General features: G+C 43.5%; 1 protein-coding gene across 3 annotated transcripts in view; it reads right to left on the reverse strand.

Moving 5' to 3' along the window:
- PRKCZ (protein kinase C zeta) overlaps positions 1-21,037 on the reverse strand; it is a 225,748-nt gene that overhangs the window by 175,632 nt on the left and 29,079 nt on the right. The window contains exons 3-4 of one of the 3 annotated variants that reach the window (XM_051988781.1): positions 15,279-15,368; positions 13,004-13,054 (exon numbers count right to left, since the gene is read on the reverse strand). In XM_051988781.1, coding sequence (XP_051844741.1) covers positions 13,004-13,054; positions 15,279-15,368 — 141 coding nt within the window. Of the gene's footprint in view, positions 1-819; positions 917-2,058; positions 2,177-13,003; positions 13,055-15,278; positions 15,369-21,037 lie in introns of those variants that run through there. The other 2 variants (XM_051988783.1, XM_051988782.1) reach the window with 2 other exon arrangements.

The raw sequence follows: 21,037 nt of genomic DNA on the forward strand, positions 1-21,037 counted from the left end.
ATTATCATTATCATTACTAATATTGTTATTATTATCAATCCCATTTTCCAGATGAGGAAACTGAGGCTGAGAGACAGCGAAATGATTTGCTCAGTGCAATGGCTACATTACATAGAATCATTCAATCTCCCACCTGAATTTAGGAGACCAGCGTCGATGGTGGAACCCAGGTTTGGGACAGCTCAATGGAGCGACGTGAAATCCCAGATAGATTTCAGCCAACAGAGAACTCGGGAGCTCGTCTCTGCTGGCAGCTCCTGACGTAGCTGAACTCATGTCCTAAATTAGTGAACCAAAGGAGGAGGCCAAGAAAATCGCTGACTAAACCCCGAGACACTACGCCGGAGACGAACCAGATTCAGACCCGGGCAGGGGGCAAAAACCCGCTCGGGATGTTGACATCCCAAGAGCTCAGCCTCAAATACCGCAGGATCTTCCAGAGCTCTCAGAGCACTGGGGACTCTGCCCCCTTGTTTTGAAAACAGACACACGTTTTGCTTATTTCTTCTTTTTTTTTTCCCCCCAATGGAAGAGGTGGGAGGGATTAAAATATATCTATATATGAATGCTTGGTCAATAGAGGGGGAAAAATTTAATTTAAAAATAAATTGATGTCATCGTCACACACGGGCAAAGACGAACACACACAAGCAAACATACAGAATACAAATACACATCAATTTCTCATCACTCAGTCTGGGGGAGGGGACAGCATCCAAACCATTGACAGACTTTTCAGGCTGACAGGTCCGTGAAGAAGACAACCTCTGAAACAGAATTCCTGCCCGTGAGGCCCCAGCCCTTCTCGTCCATCGGTACCTATGTCTCCAGGATTCCCATAAACACGAACTCCAAGCACGTGGGGGGCATGAAAAGACAGAGGCAAAGACTTGACAGACATTCTTGAGAAACCATGACACAGCTACTTCCTTCCTCCTCCTCCTCCTCCTCCTTGGAGAGCCCAGTCTCTCTGCACCCCGCCGCCCCCACCCTCGAATTTCAGTCCAGCCGACCAATGAACCCCAACCTTCTTTCTTTCTCCTCTGAGGGTTCCCCAGCAAACCAATTCCCCAACGCAATCCAAGCTGTCTCTTCCAAGCTGCCTCTATGATCCGGCTCGTTCCTGCCTCCACTGGGGGAGGGGACACGTTCACGTGCTCGGAATAACCTAATCACTGTTGCCAATATAGTACAAATGAAGGGAAAATCCTGCCCTCACGAGCGAGCACGGCACTTGCAGGCCACATGATCCACACCAAGCCCACCGCCGGAGTTACTGGTGGGCGGTTATTGTGATTTTATTACTCTGCATGATGGATAACGCCCCCCCCCCAAAAAAAGAGCCAGATGATGAAATTCCCAGCATCTCCCCACAGCGCACACACACAGAGACACCATTCTTGTCAGAGCATCTCCTCAGACCGGGAGCTAAAGATAGGGACGAGGTGGGAGCTTCTGAAATCGGGATGCAGAGCCAAATGCCCAGGAGGGCCGGAGCAAGAGCCCATTATCTTAAAGCAACTTTAGCCAATGCAGTTCAGCGGGGGCTGCCAAGTGCCCATAAACAGAAAAGCCTCGTCAGGGATCTCGGGAAGGCTCTGCAAAGGGAAAACATTCCGCAGATTCCGAGCAGCTCCCCTGGATTCCTGGGTCCTCTCCTTCCCGGGAGTCAGCTGATAGTGGCAATGGCCCTCGGCTGGAGTCGACCTCCCCGGCTCTCAACCCTTTATCATTAAGGCCGAATATTGATTGGCCTGGCTACGGCAATGCAGATTAAGAGAGGTGTGTGCGTGGGGATGGGGACGAGTGGGGATCTCTCCCTGCCAGCCAGCTGAGAGCTCCATCACAATTACACAACACATCTGTCACGACGCTCCATCCCATCCACCGGCCGACGCCAGACCGTCCCTGGCTTTTCTGTTGTTTTGTTTTGTTTTATTGGGGAGGCAAGGAGAAGGGAGGGGGGGCGGCCCCTAAAAACCCACCAAACCCCAAATGCCAGCATTCAAGCAAGCAAGCTCCCTCGCACTCAGCAGGCCTCGATTACAGATCACATACCGTCAGTCCTTTTTGGATACATTTCCTTCCTTAATCTCCCTTAGCAGGAGCATCACTCACTGGGCACGGTTCCTCCAGTGCCTGGTTTGTCTTTAAAAAAAAAGCAAAGATGCCGGCCCCCTCCCCATCCCGGCTGGAAAAGGAAAAAACAAACCAACCAGCAGCCCGCTCACTGCATTCCCGGCGACCCGGCTGCGAGGGGCTCCGGCCACATCCCCGCACTCGGGCAACGCAGCAGACGCCCGAGCTCTCTGCATTTGTAACAATCTGGGGTTGCAAAGGAGCACGGGGCCCGAGCCAACTACATGATAATAGAAGTCAGCATTCGGGCTCCCTCCGCTCTGCATCCAGTCCAGACAACACACACACACACACACACACACACACACACACACACACACACACAGCCCTGGCGGAGGCAACTGCAGGCAGCCACCTCACGGAAGGCACGGAATACCCAGAAGACATATGCATTACTCACTGGCCTTTATTTGGTAGCTTCCTCTGCATGAGATTTTCGCTCTGGCTCTGGCTCCCTCTTTCTGACTTTACTGTGCAGTAGGTAAAAAAGGGCACATTTTCCCCCCTCTCCCGTATTTCCCAGATGCTCTTAGGGGGGTCTCACTGGACCCCGGGGCTAATGGGCAGACACAGCTTGGACGTGAAAGGCGGACAGCTAAAGCGAGACCGGTTATCCTGCTCGCTCACATCTCTGCCTCATGTATCCAGGCACGGGTGGTACTGACTCCCCGGGGAGGCTGTAGCGAGCGGCTGAGGCACAAACTAAAACACGGCATGGATGGCGAGGAACTGATGTCACAGAAAAACAAATATTTCTGCAGTCGCCCCAACTCGGGGGAGGGGAAAAAAGAGCTCTCTGTTCTAAAGGGAAAAAAAAAGGCAGAAAGGAAAGGAGATATCCCGGGAGCTTGGAGACACTTTGAAAAAAAAAAAAACAAGGCAAAGCCCACAGACTGATGGGAAGGAAGGTGGGACCGAGTGGTCACCAAAACAAACCCAGGGAAGGGGCTACAGGGATGTCAGAACATGATGTCACTCTGCCATCATATTTTGCAAGGGAAGGATGCTTGAGGGCGAGGAGCATCCATCCAATGGTATTCTCTAAGAGCAGAGGGATAAACAGGTACCAAAAAAAATACAATTTTAGCAGATTGTGACGTGTTCGTTTTCTGGAGGGGTATGGGTAGGGGGGCTAAGAGAAACAAACACAGAAAGGGAAGGGCATCGGGGCAGAACGGGAAAGGAGGTCTATGAGGGGACTGGCGTCTTTGCGTTCTTACCTACTCATCCAGGTTACAAGAACCTAAAAAAAAAAAATTAGTTAACCAGTAGGTTAACTAGAAATGTTGCCAAGCAACAGGTGAGGTACTAGAGCTGAGAAAAAGTCTAGAACACACACAAAGACCCCTCTTCTGGTCTAGAACCAGTATGAGGAAGTGGTCAGGAACATTTGCAGACCAGGCTCATTTCCACATGAGCCTAGTAAATCAATTCACTCTTAAGACTTCATTTCCTCATTTGCAAAATGATAAGAGTGGGACTAGACAGCTTCTAAGATTTCTATCAGGTCTCTGTCAATGACCTGGACAAGGTATACTTTCACCTCAGAGTGAGAGCAAGGAAGAACCACTTTATACCCATTTTACAGATAAGGAAAGTGAAAGCTAAACAAATACAAACTTTCCCAAAATTCAGCCCTTAAGTTTCAGGAGAGGAAACGAATCCAGCCTTTGGATTCTAAGTGTTCTTGCCATTATGCCAATGTTACCAGTTAGAAATGATGGAGAAAGGTAAAAAGCCCAGAAAGAAAGTGACCCCAAATAGGGTCTGAAAGGTGAAAAGAGGTCATTAAAAGTTCATAAGCCTGAGAAAATTAAGGTTTCTATCATTCTACCCCTAATCTCAAATAATTTTAAGCAAAAAGCTTCAGACAGAGACATGAACTTTCAGTTCTCCTTAAGCATCTAACTTTCAAGGACTTTCTTCAAAATCTGCAATTATTGGCCAGAGTTGAGAGGAAAAAAAGGTGGGAGAAGGGAGGCACAATGCAGAAAAAATGCAAGACATCATTCTGATATTAGCTGAGGACTGGACCTAGCATAAGAAATTAAGGAAATTTCCTCTACCGGTGTAGGTTGGCACCTTCTCTGTGATTTATAATCTTAAGGGTATTGCCCAACACTGGGAAGCTAAGGGAATTGCCCAAAGGCACATGGTTGGTAGGATCTGAATACTGGTCCCCCTAGTTCTGAGAGAGACTCTATCCACTTACTTCAAATCAGAGAATTTCATTTAAATTCATTTGACAAAGAAAACAGAACACCAAAAAAACAAAAAATTAGGGGGGAAATGATACTAAGAATTCATTTATACCAAGCCCTGCCTTTAGCCCATACCTTTATCTTCCCCTCCTTTGATCTATCTGTTTTAAAAAAAAAAAAAAGTCTGATAATTATTGCTTCAAATATTAGGTCACTATGTCTCACAACTTTCTAAAACTAGAGAAAAAAATCTGACCAACCAGATTCACACTGGATTTCAACTACTAATATGAATTACTGTTGGATTCATTTTCTTTTTACAAATTTACATAATCAAAAAATTAACCAACTTTCCACCAAATACAATCCGTTCCAAAATATCCATGATTTTGCAAAACTGGAAGACACTCTGGCTGAAATGCCAGTGTGCTAATTTTATTGGAAGCCTATTTTAAGGAGAAAACTAGTTTTTCCCTTTGATCTTTGGAGAGAATTTAAGACCCGGCTGAATGCGACATTTAAAACTTTTCCCAAAACAATATGGTATGTACACATAAACACCAAAGAATAACATATGCTACCCTAATCGGAAAGAAATTCTTATGATAATACAGCCGTGTTTCAAGAATGTTTAGCAAAAAAAAAAAAAAAAATACTATAAATGAACTGCTGTTTTATTAGAGCTATTAGCAAACTGAGGTTTGTGTTTCACGAACATATGTCCATCAGGACACAACAGGAAGAGAAGTCCCTGGTGGAAATGGCGAATTGGCAGTTGGGAGACCCCCAGAATTTCCAATTTCCAAATTATCTCAAATGCCATCAGTGCAACCAGGACCTGAGCAAGGTAACATGGGTGATGAATTGGCACGCAGACTGCTTGAAGATCTCAAGAAAGAGGAAGCCATCTCTTATAATCCATTTCCTTCCACTTGGTAGTAGCTCTAACTGTCAAGGAAGTTTTTCCTGATACTTCCTGATTTAAATTTCACCTTTCTCCACTTTAGGGCATCAACAATAAATCTATTCCCTCTTCCACAGGACTGCCCTTCAAAGCCTACCTCCTCATCCCCAATTTTTTCTTCTCCAACCCCAGTTCCTGCACTTGATCTTCATATGATGTAACTCAAGGCCCTTTATCATCCTGTTCATCCTCCTCTGGACACTCTCCAGATTTTCAATGTCCTTTCTACTACTTCTCAGCATTATAACATTTTATATATATACATATATATATATATATAAAAGTGTTATAACATAAAAGGGCAGTATTATAACACAAATGAAGGGAAGAAAAGGAAGGAGTAAATGACAATGTTATGAAGCCAGGGTGCTGTAGCAGGAAACACTAGCTGCCAAGGATCAGGATTCAAATCCCCATCACTTACCTTTGTAATCTGAAGGGATCACTTCAGGTCTGGACTCCAGTTTGCTCATCTGTAAATTAAGCGAGGAGGAGACCTCTAAAATCGCCTCCACTTCTAAACCTATAGTCCTATCCCAGTAGTTTAAGTGAATTGAAAGATCTCAAGAAGGTTTGGGGGAAAATAGAAGAAGGATATGTCTGAATAACTTTAGGATATTAGGGAATATATCCATTGAAGGAGGAGAGAGTGAAGATGAGAGATGGACAGGAAGTGGAATCCAGAATGATAAGAGAGACTGAGACAGAAAGACCACCAGGTACAGCTCCAACAATATATGTGACCATTGGAAGGGAAAGAGAAGAGATCATGAAAATATAAAGGAGTTCATTTGAGGAGGAGAAGAGATATACGTCTTTCTTTGAATTAGAAGGGAAGGAGGTCAGGATATGATAATATTCTATATATTTGAAAAATTGAAATCATATGTCCTGGGAAGGACAGAGAGAGTTTCTGCTGGCTCTAAGGCAAGAGAGGAAGAGATAGATGGTGTGAAGGAGGGCTGGGAAGGGTGTTTCTGTCAGACAGTCTCAAATAAAAGTCAAGGTCATTGCACAGAGGAGGAGGGTGGAGGGTATGTCTGAGTTGGTGAAGAGTGATTGGAGGACTAAGGAATAAGGGAGAACTGGCAATAGCCACCATAGTAGGGAACACGACTAGGAGTCCAAGGATTGCCAAACAGGTGATAGCCCAGCTGAGGGAAGGATGTATGAATTTATAGCACCATGGTTATTTTCTTACAGTCATTAAATGAAGCCCAGGAACAGAGAAATCAGAGGGGAGGAAATTACTACAGACTGAGAATTAATAGAATAAGAACAAAAGACTGTTAAAAGCACAGATGGGATGGAGGGAGAGAGAGTACATCATATCATGGGTGTACTGACCGTGGGATACACTTTGCTTGAGGACAGAGCAATCTTACTCTGATGAGTATATTATTCATTTGGGAATGCCTTAGAATTCCACTGTTATAAAAATAATCATTTGGCTACTTTCCTAGTATCTCTCTCTGTGTATCTCTGTCTCTTCCCTCCCTCCCTCTGTGTGTGTGTGTGTGTGTGTGTGTGTGTGTGTGTGTCTGCTCTCTCTCTTCTCCCTTTATCTCTCTCCTCTCTGTATCTCTCTACCTCTGTGTGTCTGTGTGTGTGACTCCCCCCTCATCTCTCATTGGTCAGCGTTATTCATGACACTGGGTTCCATCACTTCTCCATCTCATCCATGTCTCCTGTAAAACAACTACTTCAGAAAATTACCTTAACAGGACATCCAGCCCAAGCTGAACAAAGATCTTGCTTTCCTCTTTTCATCTTCATCTCTCCCAACTCCACCTTTTCATAGACCAACCTGGCATCCAATTGTTGTGATATAGCCAAGATGTTGAGGCTAGATGTAAGTTGTGGGGAATGATTGCAGGGACAAGCCCCATCACAAGACAGAAAACACCCATGGTACCTAAACTCAAGCCCTTCTACATACAGAACGCTCAGAACGGTCTGTGCCCATCAGGTTTGGGAAGGGAAGAGATGTATGTCAGAGGACCTCAGAGGGGAAAGCTTGGTCACTGAGCCTGAGAGTGTCCCATCATTCAGTAAGACAAAGGGAACTGGGTTTGAAGGCAGGTGACCTACTTTCCCACATCTTAAGACCATAGATTCAAGAATCATGAGGGACTTTCTAATCCAACCTCCTAATTTTACAGGCAAGGAAACCGAGGCCCAGAAGGATGAAGAGATTTTTCTTACCTATCAAGTGACAGAGCTTGGTGTCTGAACCCAGGTCCCAAGGACCCCTGGCAGTCCCCTCCTCCCCCCATGGCCACCAATGTCCGATCATAAGCATCCTCTTAAAGAGAGAAGTAATGAATTAGTGAATGAGGAGGATGGGGAAGGAGGGGGTTGGATAGAAGACACAGAAAAGAGTGGTCTTTTTATTCCATTCAAGGTCTAGCTCTGCTAACACTTCTCTTTGGAACTCTTCTCAGCTCTCACCCACTTTTCCAAGTAAGAGGCTGATGATTCCCTCTGGGTCTTTTTTCCTAACTCTTTGGCTCTTCCTGCCTAGCTCAAGGCACATTTTCTATTCCTAGAACCCTAGACCCAGGTGCCAGATCCTATACTCGGGTTCCCCGTCCACCACCACAGGGCACTTCTCATGCTTGGCGAGAAGTGTTTACAGAACTGAGCTGGGGCAGGAGGAGCCTCCCACACAGCTCTGCCTGGAGTAAACACCGCAGGCTCACAGGGCAGGGGATTTTAGAGCTGGAAGAAGCCGAGAGTCAGGCTGGGCTCTGAAAAGTCACGGGCTCAAGGCCCACCGCTCACATTTCAGTGGGTCTGTGGAGACAAAGCTAAGATTGGAATCAGATGATCTGAATTTGAATCCTGCATGGAAAGCCAACCACATGCTCTTTTCCCATTAGGGAAATGACCTACAGGGCACGCTGAGAAACCAGACCTCAGACTCCCCATCCCGATGGGCTCTACACGTTTCAGAATAAGAGCTGGCATTTTTGTAGTCCAATCTTTGCAACAAGCATTTATTGACTGCCACTGGATGCCAGGCACTCTGCTAAACATCTGGGATACAAAGACAAAGATGAAAGAGTCCCTACCCTCAAAAAACAGAGTGAAATAAAATGTGCACAGAAAATCCTTCCACAAGCACTTATTATTCTCCTACTGTATACATCACATACATGTCAAGCACTATGCTTGGGAGATAAAGACAAGGAGCTCAAAAAGCTCAAGAATCTACCAGAATGATATGCACATAGTCAATTACTCAATAAGCAAATATTAAACACCTACTGCATACGAGCACTGTTCTAAGTGCTGGGAATAGAAGGCAAACTCAAACAGCCATTGTCTAAAAGAGCTACAAGAGTGGCAAGTGTAGGAAAACAATCAAATCTTCAGAAAGCAACTATTAGGGACCTACTGCATGCCAGCTCTGTGCTGGACACTGGTAATATAAGACAAAAATCAAACAATCCCTACCCTCAAGGAGTTTACATGCCACTAAAAAGAAAAATATAATTTTCAGCTTTTTATTTCCTAAGAGATGGTCACAAACAATGAGTTAAAAGTATACCTAAGTATTTACAATGTAAAAAGTAAATTATTTAGTTAATATGTATTATTAAGTAAATAACAATAACAAGTAAAGTAAAATAACAATATAATTTGTAGCACAATAACAAGATAGATAGTACAATGTATAAACTCTGAGCCTGGAGACAAGACCATCTGAGTTTAAATCCAGCTTCAAGACTAACTGTGTGACCCTGGGCAAATCACTTCATCTCTGTCTGCCTCAATTTCCTCAACTGTAAAATAGGAATAATCATATCCAACTCCCAAAGTTGCTTTATGGATAATATGAGATAATAATAATTAGCACACTGCCTAGCATATAGTAAGTGCTTAACAAATGCATCTTTCTTTCCTCTTCCCAATATAAAAAGCAGCCAATGTAAAAACAGACTTCTTGAAGGTGAAATACTCATACTTAGGAAATGGTGTCAAACCTTCATCTTCTTCCTCTCTCCTGAATCCCAATCCTACTTCTCGTAGATGAACCCCAAAGCATCATGTCTGGACATCTGAGTGCCCATCAAGTTATGCTTTGGAGCCAATGAAGAGTGAAATGGTCACTTTGTCTTTTCTCTGCCAATGAGCTAAGATCTGGGGGGCAGGAAGTTGATGAGAGAGGGAATCCATGATCTCGTTAATGAGAATTTTCCTGCCCCTGGTGCTGTTCAGTCCACCCCGACCTTTCTGGTCCATTGGGACTTTTGTCCATATCTTTCCACAGTTTCATGGACACAGAAATCAGTTGACCTAGAACTGGAAGGAACAGACCTTAGAGGTCATTTAAACCCATCCTTCATTTGCAGGTAAAGTGAAATATCTTGCCCAGAGCCACTTCAGGAAGAGGAAGCACCCAGGATGGGTTTTGAAGTCAGGAACTCTGACTCTAGGATAATGCTCTTTCCACTGACCCTTCCCCATTCTACTGTCTCTCACCCCCTCTCCCCCAACCCAACATGTGTACTGAATATTGCCTCTCCCACCATTACGGTATCCTTTGGCCCTCTGGTATCCATTCTTTTTTGATATTTTTCATAAAATATGTATATCCTTGATCCTTTCCATCTTCCTCCTCACACACACACTTTAGATATTTATACTTGTATATTAAAGAGAGTATTAAACTTGGAACCCTGAAGATTGTGGGATTGAGTTCTTCATTAGATACTTTTTAGGTGACTAACCCCCCCTGAACCTCTATTTTCTTGTCTGTTAAATGAGCGAGTTGGACTCGGTGCCCTCAAAGTTCCCCTCCAGCTTTAAATCCATAACCTGTGTGATCTTGGGCAAAATTTAGAACTTCTCTGGTCTTCGGTTTTGTGTAAAATAAAGGGTTTGGATCAAAGGGTCTTCAAAGACTCTTCCAGTTCTAAATCTACAAACACTCTCATGATCAACTCATGGACATTTCTCCTCATTCAGCCTCAGTTTCCTCATTTGTAAAATGAAGAGATAAGACTTAATGAACTCTGAAGTCTAGGATTCCATGACTTATGATCCTAAATAGCCTTGAAATCTGGATAGAGATAACATCAAACAAGCAGTAAGGAACTCCAGCCATTCTATGCTTCAGGGGCTTGAGGACAGGAGGAATAAAGATATCAATGGCCTCAGAAGAGAGATACTTGTAAAGACTGACATAAAGATTGGATGAGTTAAGTCAAACTGGCCCATGGTGTTTCCAAGGGCCACCAAGCAGTGCACTGTTTTTCCACAGAAGATGGTGACAGAGTATCAGGGGCTGTCATTGATAATACAGATGGCTACTAGGGGGCCTGCTGACCAACCACTCAGGCCAACCCTGAGCACTCTGGACATTTCTAGACTTTAAGGGCTCTTGCAGCTCAATATTTTGTCCAACTCAATTCCATTTGCTTATCGTCTCCGTGGTACTTCCTGCATCCCTTCTTATACATGTCCCTGTGGGTAATGCAAGGCAGTTCACTGACACCCACCATTACCCTTTGAGTCACCTGCAATTTTGTTTCTTCTCAGATCATCAGGTTCCATGAATCACAGCAATTTAGCATCACCAAGAGAATGCAGGACTTAAATAGAGAAGTTTTTGTGACATCAAACGGCAAGGGATTGTTCAAGAACTGCCTGATTTCCCAAAGAAGACTCAGCCTGTCATCTTCCTCTGAGTCAATAATGGTTCCGGTGTTTTGTCCATTGATAGGATGTTTCCAAAAGACACACACTGATGAACTAAAACAACAGAATTTCCACTCAACATCACATCTGGATCTGGCAACCCACATTTTTTGTGCATTTGGGTTTTTTCCATGTGGAACATTAGTCTTTTTTATGTGATCTTGTTTCTCATGAAGGCCCTGCTCTATTCTTAAACTCTAGAATTCCATATCTCACTGCCCAAGTCCCTAGTACAATACAGTCAAAAAGTAGTCATCCAGTCTTGGTTTGTAGCCTTCCTATGAAGGGGAAACCTGCTTTTTCCAAAGGCAACTCATTCCACTTTTCATATGGATCATTTTTCAAACATACCAAAAAAAAAAAAAAAATCATATCACTCTCTGTGGCCCCATTTGGATTTTCTTGGCAGAGAAACTGGACTAATTTACCTTTGCCACTTCCAGATGATTTTACAGATGAGGAAACTGAGGCAAACAGTTAAGTCACTTGCCACCTGCCACATACAACTAGTATCTGAGGCCGGATTTGAACTCAGGAAGGAGTCTTCCAAATTCGATGAACTATGGCATTGCCTCGCTGACCCATCCAATTTTGAATAACTCTTGTTAGAAAGTCTTTCCTGGTATCGTGCTAAATCTCGACAATTTCTATCTACTGTTCCAAAACTGTGATCTCTGGGGCTGAACAGAACATCTCTATGGCTCCCTCTACCTTTTCAGAGTCAGCTCTGGAAACAACAATCAGATCAAGACATCACTCCTGGAAAGGGCAAGTAAATTAACTGCCCTCAGACTCAAATCATCATTTGCTCTTCATTCTCTGTAGGAAGCATTTCTCTCAGGCTACCATTCCCCAATTAGTGGTATCATCTTCCCCTATTGGGGGAATAGAATGTGCCTTTGCCAAGAAAGATCCCGAAGAGTCAAAAATGACTAAGCAAAACCACCATTCCCGGGACAGCTAGTTGGTGCAGTAAACAGAAGGTTGGAAAAAGTGAGCTCTTCTGAATTCAAATCTAAACTAGCTATGATCCTGGGCCAGTCACTTAATCCTGTCTGCCTTAGTTTCCTAATCTGTCAAATAAACTGGAGGCAGAAATGTCAAACTACTCAGTAACTTTGCCACGAAAACCCCAAATGAGTTTACTTCACTGAAATTTAATTGATTTAAATGGTTGGTTCTGAGCAAGTCTAGGTTGGGTATGCGAATGTTGTAAGTTAAGCTTTTAATAAAACATTTAGGTTTTTTTTTTTTTGGTGGGGGGGGATATGGGGAGTGGAGAATCACAGTATCCCTAGAGGTTCCAAGTGGAACAGCTCATGGCTCTGAGGTGGGTTAAAAGAAACTAGGAAGGCACAAGTGTGGCCATCTATGGCTGCCCAGCCCTTCCAACCACTCAGGGCAGAGGGGGCACATCTGAGATTTATCATCATGCCAGTGACTAACCAATTTGGAATCCAATCCTAAAACACAGAGCATCCCATTGTAACACCCAAAACACGAAAAGCATGATGTCCTGAAAATGCAATCTGTATTTGCTCTCTGCCTAGAGACTTCAATTTTCCACTTTTTCACAAGGTCACCGAGTACTTATCAACAATAAGAGGTGATATTTTTATAGAGCTTTAAGGCTGGCAAAGCAATTGGCAAACATTATCTTATTTGAGCCTCACAACACTCCTGGGAGGGAGATAACGCCGGGACTATTAACTCTCGTTTTTTAGATAAGGAAAGGGAGGCTCAGAGAACCTAAGTGACTTGTCCAGGCTCTCCCAGCCACAAAGTACCAGAACTGCAATTTACGCACCATTCTCGCCGACCATTCTATCTCCACAACATCACGACGCCTGACATTTTTATAACCAGACCAGATTTTCCCAGAGAGAACTACAACAACTTCACGATCAAGCACATCCCCCTAAAGTTGTTCAATTGAACTCTTCAGGAAGTTCAATGCCCTCCACCAAAACGTTAGGAAGTTTCAAATACTCACTGTCTTCCCCTGGGCAGGGCATTCCTGGCTTCTCTGGGATGCTCGGAAAAACTGAACAGACAAAGAAAAAAGAGTTAGTGCCTTGAGGAGATAAGCCCTCCCTCTGAATAATCTGCATATAATTTGAATGTTCAAGTATTTCTAAAGAACGTTCTGATGAGAAACAAGTCAATCTAGAAATGCTTTTAAAGTCAAATTCTGGCTAACCTGCGTAAATCTTACGCACGTATCTCATGCACGCACGCACATACGTGTCCTAAATTCCATGGTTAAAAGTCTCAAAAACACAGTGAGACAAAATGTAAGGGAGGGGAGAAGTAACGAGCAATCGGGTTATAGGACAACAAGATGCAATATTCTAAAATCTACCCAGAGACGCCAGAATGAATCCTTAAGATGCTGATAAAATCATTTCTTTAAAAAGCATTTGATCAAGTTTTTTTTTCCAAATCATCACAATCATCTGGAGTAAATTTGCCATTTTCTTACATAACACCATTAAAATGGATTATTCAAACCCCCCACCCTCCAAGGAATCTGTGATCTCTTCCAACCCACCCATGTCTTTCCCATCCCTGGAGCTTCTGTCATGTCTTCCCATAAATCAGATGAATTACTCACTCATCAGAAAAAAAAAAAAGTATTTTTACAAAGTAGAAGATTTAGCACTAAAGATGTTAGAAACTCTTCCGCCTTCTCTTTCCCACTTTGGACGCCCAAAGGGGAATGGCAAGATCAGGAAGTTAGAAATATAATTCATCTTGGCGACTATTATTCCTGCAAAAAGGCCACAGCGATGGCTTATGAAGCCCAGAAAATTTGGGAACACAGGTTGACCACCAGGGATGGAAACAATAAATTCGAAGATAATAGTTCTACACTTCGCATTATCAGAGTCCACAATCCATCTTTAAACTTAAAAAGTTGAAAGGATATATTTTCTAAATATATGTTCTAAATATATTCTAAATGTGTTCTAAATATGTTCTAAAGAAATTTAAATATCTCTATCACTCAGTCATTCAGTCAACAAACATTTATTAAGTGCCTACTATATGCCAGATACTATGTTAGGGGCTGGGAGTACAAAGAAAAGCAAAATTAGTCCCAATCCGTGAGGACTTCATGCTCTAATGGAGGAGACAATAAGCAAATAAATATGTACCATCATGCTCTTACAAGGAAAATAGGAAGCGATCAATGGAGGGAAGGCACTAGAAGGAAGGAGGATTGGGAAATGATTCCTGGAGTAGGTGAGATTTTAACTGGGACTTGAAGGAAGGTGGGAGGTAGAGAATGAGGAGGGAGAGCATTGCAGGCTTTGGAAGCAGCCAGAAAAAATCCCCAAAGCCAGGAGATAGAGGACCATCCAGAAGGCTGGCGTTACTGGAACAAAGAATACATCAGGGAGGGAAGAGGTGACACAAAAAACTCTTGTTTTGGTTTTAAACACCAAATAGAATATGTTATATTTGCTTCTGGAGACAATAGGAAGCCATAGGAGCTTATTGAATAAGAGAGTGACATGATCAGATTTGTGCTTTAGGAAAATCACTTTAGCAACTGAATTGTGAATGAATGGGAGGAGGTAGACTTGAGGCACCCAGATGCACCAGCAGCCTCTTGCAATAGTCCTGGAGGGAGGGAGATGTGGCTATAGAAGGGAGAACATTTGAGATAAGTGAAGTCAACAGACCTAAACAATTGATTGGTTCGGCTGAAGGGGTGAGACTCCCAGGTTGGGAGCCTGCATCCAGGGCCATTTTCTGTCTTCCTGATCTAAGTCTTGCCACTGGACCCAGATGGTTCTGGAGGAGAAAGTGAGGCTGGTGACTTTGCACAGCCCTCTCCCACTTAAATCCAACTGACTTGCAAGTTCTAGAACTTGATGTTCTAACGTCACCTCCCTGATGTCACGGCATTCTTTGAGAAAGAAAGGCAATCAACATAACGAAAGGATGTAGGGAGGTAGAGAGTTCAGCCTTGAACTTGGGGGGGTTTAGGTGTCTGTTGGAGGTACAAGACTATCAGTCAGTAGAGATTAGGGCTGGATAAATAAGTCTGAAAATTCTCCACACAGAGATGAGAACTGAAACCATGGGAACTAAGAGATCGCCAAGTGAGCAGTATAGAAGGAGGGCCCAGGACAGGACTTTGTCCAGGAAGTACAAGAAGGACTTTGTGGGATACCCCCAAAGAGATGAGCCCCAGTTAAACCATTCTCCCAACACCACCCTCGGAGGGAGTCCAAGAAGCTTAATTTCCAGCTACTTGCCGTGAATGATGAGCCCTTCATCTCTGTGTTGACAGTACAGGCGAAAAGCTTCTTCCAGTTCCATCTGAGAAGATATGGTACATGGGTCACCTAATGAAATGGAAAAACAAGGCAAGAGATAACATGTAAATTTGGTGGTATATCTGATGCCGTTCTTTATCATTGTTCAATAATGTCACTAGGGTAGCTCCATACAAAGTGGAAAGAGCAACTGCCCTGGAGTTAGGAGGACCTGAATTCAAATCCAGACATTTGACACTTATTAGCCGTGTGACCCTGTGCAAGTCACTTAACTCTGATTGCCCTCTCCCCCCCCCCCCCCGCTCCCCTACACACACACACACACACACAATGCCATCAGCTTATTTGATTCTATCAGAATCTGGAAATCTAAGAGGTGGAAGGAACTTTGGAGGTCACCCGATCCAACCCCTACCTGAACAAGAACCCACATACCCACATATGGTCTTCTGGGCTCTGCCAGAAGACTCAAAAGAGTCCAAAGACTCCCCATCTCAACCCTTCCCACTAATGGACAGTACCCAAGTTACTGGTATCACCTCTGTGATTTCCTCTTGGAAATCTGTACCCAATGTTCCCATTTCTGGCCCCTGGGAGCCAAATATAACAAGTCAAATCCCTATCCTACAAGCCAATCCTTCAAATATTCAATCTCCTCTAAATCTTTTCTTCAGGATGAATATCCTTACTTCCTTCAGCAGACCCTTACATAAAAACAAAGGGCAGAATACTGAGGTGGACAGCCAGCCAGAAGGGAGTCAGGGAGGGCTGGGTTCAAATCACGCCTCAAAAACTTACTACGTGATTTTGACCAAATCACCCAATCTCTCTGAGCCTATAGAACAATGGAGTTGGACCACTGACCTTTAAGCTGTCTTCCTTGATCTAATTATCGTGGGGGCGGGCCCTTTACTATTCAGATTGTCATCCAGTTTAACCAATATCCTGCTTTTTTTTTTTTTTTTGAGAAGCAACAAGGGCTAAATGACAGGTCCAGTCATAACAAAGACCCAACCATGAGGAAAAAAAAAAGGGGGGCAACTAGATGGAATAGTACTTAAAGCACTAGCCCTGGAGACAGGAGAACCTGAGTTCAAATTCAACCACAGGCACTTAACACTTACTAGGTGTGTGATCCTGGGCAAGTCACTTAACCCCAACTGCTTCACACACACACACACACACACACACAAAAGGTAGAGGGGAGAATCTAAAAATTGATTTTATTTATTTATTTGTTTGTTTGTTTGTTTATTTTTGCTGAGGCAATTGGGTTAAGTGACTTGCCCAGAGTTACACAGCCAGGAAGTGTTAAGTGTCTGAGACCAGATTTGAACTCAGGTCCTCTTGACTTCAGGGCTGGTGCACTCTCTACTACACTACTCTATACACTACACTAACTGCCCCTTCGAAGAATTGATTTTTAAAAGTAGGAAGGGGAATAGTCTGGGTCTATAAAGTCTAGACCAACGTCCACCCTGATAGGACTGATTATTAACTCATTTATACCCCACTCTCAGAATTATCTGGAGCTCTAAAAGCTGAAATGATTTGTCCAGTGTTTTGGACAGTCAGATCTCAGTCACAGCTCGAGCCCGCTCTTCCTGACTCTAGCCCCAGCCCTCCACTCACTAAGCCACACTGCCTCTCAGTGGTAATTATGCGTGCCAAAATATTAAGTGGCTCACCCCAACTCACTCAATCCCATGAAGCCCAATGTCAGAACAAAATATTTAGGTCTGTAGTTTACAGAACTATCGGACGTCCTTCACTCTCCAGGTATAGCCATGAAAAGGATACTCCAAGTGTTTCTTCTCCCTCCTGGGATTACTTGAGCAAGAAGAAAAAGGAACGTTTTAGCCTTAAATCTGGTTCAGATCTACCCTGGCCAACGCCAGCAGAGGGAGCCCCAAAAGAGAGATCCTCTCTAAAGAGAGCCCCTGGCTTGGAACGAATGGAGGGATCAGCAGATCCATGGTGAGGACATTTCAAGAAGGCAGCTATCGATAAGCACAAGAAACGCCAAATATTGACAAACAAGAGCCAAGAAGAGGAAGTGCCTACAGCCCAGTGATTGTGACAAAGATCAAGCAACAATCTAGAGTCTCCAGGGGTCCTCAAACTTTTTAAATAGGGGGCCAGTTCACTGTCCCTCAGACTGTTGGAGGGCCGAACTATAGTAAAAACAAAAACTTTGTTTTGTGGCCTTTAAATAAACTTCATAGCCCTGGGTGAGGGGGATAAACATCCTCAGCTGCTGCATCTGGCCCACAGGCCGTAGTTTGAGGACCCCTGAAGACCGTCAACAAGGAAGAGTGAAAAAGAAAGCTGCTCCTGGAATCATGAAGCCCTGGGTTCAAGAGCTGCTTCCAATTCTTGTGTTCCCCAGGCAACTTTCTAAAGGGAGGTTCCAACTTGAATTGGTAGAGAGGGTTTAAAGATGAAAGGGAAAGGGAAGAAAGGGAGAGAGGAGAAGAGAAAGGGATGAGAGACAGAGAGAGAGGATAAGGAAGAAGGAAAAAATGGAGAGAAAAAGGAAGGAAAGGAGGGAAGTTAAGGAGGCAGGGAAGAGAACAGAGCCAAGATTTGGGTCAATTCCTCTGATTCAGAATGCAGTAATTCTTTCCTTTGCATCTATCATGTAGCCATCTTTCTGTGATGCTACTGTGGACAGGACACAGTCACTCAGAGGTCCAGCAAAACCATGCTCTCCAGAATATGGACGGCAATGAGGTTACAGCTAGGACAGCAGAGACTTCTGGGAGAAATCAGGTGCTTAACAGACTTAGTCTTCATTATAAATTTTTATCAATTCCTTCAGACACAGATAGGTGGGAGTAGATAAACTGATAATCTGCCCTGCAAATGGTTGGTACTGGTTGTATAACACTGGACAAGTTCATTTAGCCTCTCCATGACAGAGATCAACTCAATGGCACCCAAGGTCTCCTCCATTGCTAAATCATTTTATTATTATTATTTATTTTTATTATATTATATTATTTATTATTATATATTTTTAATTTTATTTTAATTTTTTTATTTTATTATATATATAAAATATTAATTAAGTAGGGCTGTTCTGTCACGTCCAACCCTTCACGAGCCCATTTTGGGGTTTTTTGGCAAATTTACTGGGAAGGTTTGCCATTTCCTTCTCCAATGAGGCAAACAGAGTTAAGTGGCTTGCCCAAGGTCACACAGCTTGTACATTTCTGGATTGAATTCCAATCCTCCTGATTCCAGGGCCAGCCTTCTATCAATTGTACCCCCAAGTTTACCTAAAGTAATTAAGATCTAAGTGTAAATCTGACATCAAGACATTTACTAGCTGTGGGACCCTGAATAAGAAAAGATCTTTGTCTGCCTCAGTTCCCCCAACTGTAAAATGGGAATAATATTATCTACCTCAAAGGGTTGTCATGAGGATCAAATGAGATAATAACTGTAAAGCACAATGATGGCACAGAGAAGGTACTAAAGAAACATTTATTCCCTTCCTCCATTTTTGGTACCCAAATCAACTGCTTATGGCAACACAAATATCAAGAAAAATGAGGTGAATTACTCATAGGACTTGAGCCCGGTCTTCCTACCTTTTCAAAGCAAACTCTGTAGACCAACCACACTGCCTCTCACATTATTATCATTATTATTTCCTGTTTCCTCTGGGCTACAAGCCCCCTAATGCATGACAACCTCAGGATCTAAAAAAAGGTCAGGACATTCTATCGTTGTTATTTTTAAAAAATCAATACAAAACAAATGACCATGGTTAGCGGTGCAGGTAGGCAGCCCGGCCTGAGAGCAGAGATGCCGATTGCTGTCTAAGAGCAATCAGCCCTCAGGGACAAGCCACACTGAGGCACCAGGGAGGGAACAGAGGCAGAGACCCGTGGACATGTTTGGGGTGGGGCAGCACATCCGGGGTTCGGCTCCCTAACCGGCACAGACCACAGAATGTCGGGGCCCCCGTTCAGATCAGGACAACAGACACTAGTTAGCTGCCTGACCCTGCTCAAATCACTAACCCACTACCTGCCTCAGCTTTCCCATCTGTAAAGTGGAAGTGATAATCACAGCAGCGGACTTTGGGGGTGTTGTGAAAATCAAATCAGGGAATATATACTAAGTATACTAAGGACCATAATCATCACCATCAGATGGAAGGGAACTAGCTGCTTCTGCTTGGTCTCAGAGGGCTGAACTAGGAGTAAAGGGGGAAAGCTGCAAAGACTGAAGGTAGAAATGTTTAACAGGATCGAACTTGTATAACCTAGATCAGATTAGTTGCCATCTTGGGGGGGAAGGAGCAAAATCTGGAAACCAAAATCTTGTCAGAAAATAAATGCTGACGTGACAAACTTGACTCTTCTTAACAAGGAGGTAACTCAAGACAATTACAATAATTCTGGGATGGAAAATGCCAAGTGTATCCAGAATTATGGAGACTGAATGTGGATGGAAATGTAGTGTTTTCCACCTTTTGTTGTTTGTTTAGTTTGTTCTTCTATTCCTCATGGATTTTTCCCTTTTAGTCTTATTTTTCTTGTACAACATGACAAATCTGGAAATGTTTAAAAGGATTGCATCTGTTTAACCTACATCAGATTGGTTGCTGTCTTGGAGAGGGAAGAAGGAAAGGAGGGAGAAAAATTTGGAACACAGAGTCTTATCAAAATGAACATTAAAATTATTTTTATGTATATTTAGCAAAAACACTATTTCCATATTTATGAGAAAGAGAAAGAAACAGAGGCGGCAGGGGGGAAAGAGGAAGATACAGAGAGGAAAAAAGGGGAGAGGAAGAGACCCATAGAGAGAAGCAGAGAAAGAGAGAAGAGGTAGATAAAGAAAAAGAGAAAGGTGAGAGAAAGAAAAAAAAAAGAAGAGAGAAGAAAGAGGGAGAGACAGAAAGATTAAGAAATCAGGAAGAGAAGAGAAGAGAAGAGAAGAGAAGAGAAGAAGAGAAGAGAAGAAAGAGAAGAGAAGAGAAGAGAAGAGAAGAAAGAGAAGAGAAGAGAAGAGAAGAAGAGAAGAGAAGAGAAGAGAAGAGAAGAGAAGAGAAGAGAAGAGAAGAGAAGAGAAGAGAAGAGAAGAGAAGAGAAGAGAAGAGAAGAGAAGAGAAGAGAGAAAAAGAAGGATGAGGAGGAGGAGGAGAAGAAGAAGAAGAAGAGAGAGAGAGAGAGAGAGAGAGAGAGAGGGAGGGAGGAGGGAGAGAAGGAGGGAGGGAGACAAAGAGACAGAGATTCCACTTAAGGAAAATCTTCCTAAGTATGAAAGCTCTCTCTAAATGCAATGGGCTGCTTTGAGAAGCAATGAGCTTTCTCAGCCTGGAGGTCACCCAGAGCATCGTAGATGGCCACTTGTCAGGTAAGCTGATTCTTGCCCAGGTAAGCGCTGGCATAGGTAATTTCTTAAATCCTTTCCAGCTCAGGGATTTTGAGTCTGTGCAAAATGGAACCGGCTGGTCTAGTTGGAGGGGAATTCCCCATCACCGGAGGTCAGTCAGGGGAGAATGCTGCTGGGACGGGATGACCCTTGATCCCCTGCTTACTGGGAGATTCCATGATTGACAGACAAGTGACCAGACAGAAGAGTGGGTAGTAATGGGAGTGTGAGGGTGGTCTACACAGACTAGAAAAGAAAAGCCCCAGATAATAAGAACTTGGTGTGGTCTCCAGTACTGCCTGGCCAATGGGAGACTCCCAACACTTCTCAGTCAATGGGAAACTCCC

Source organism: Antechinus flavipes, chromosome 3 (genome assembly GCF_016432865.1).
Source record: "Antechinus flavipes isolate AdamAnt ecotype Samford, QLD, Australia chromosome 3, AdamAnt_v2, whole genome shotgun sequence".
NCBI lineage: Eukaryota > Metazoa > Chordata > Mammalia > Dasyuromorphia > Dasyuridae > Antechinus > Antechinus flavipes.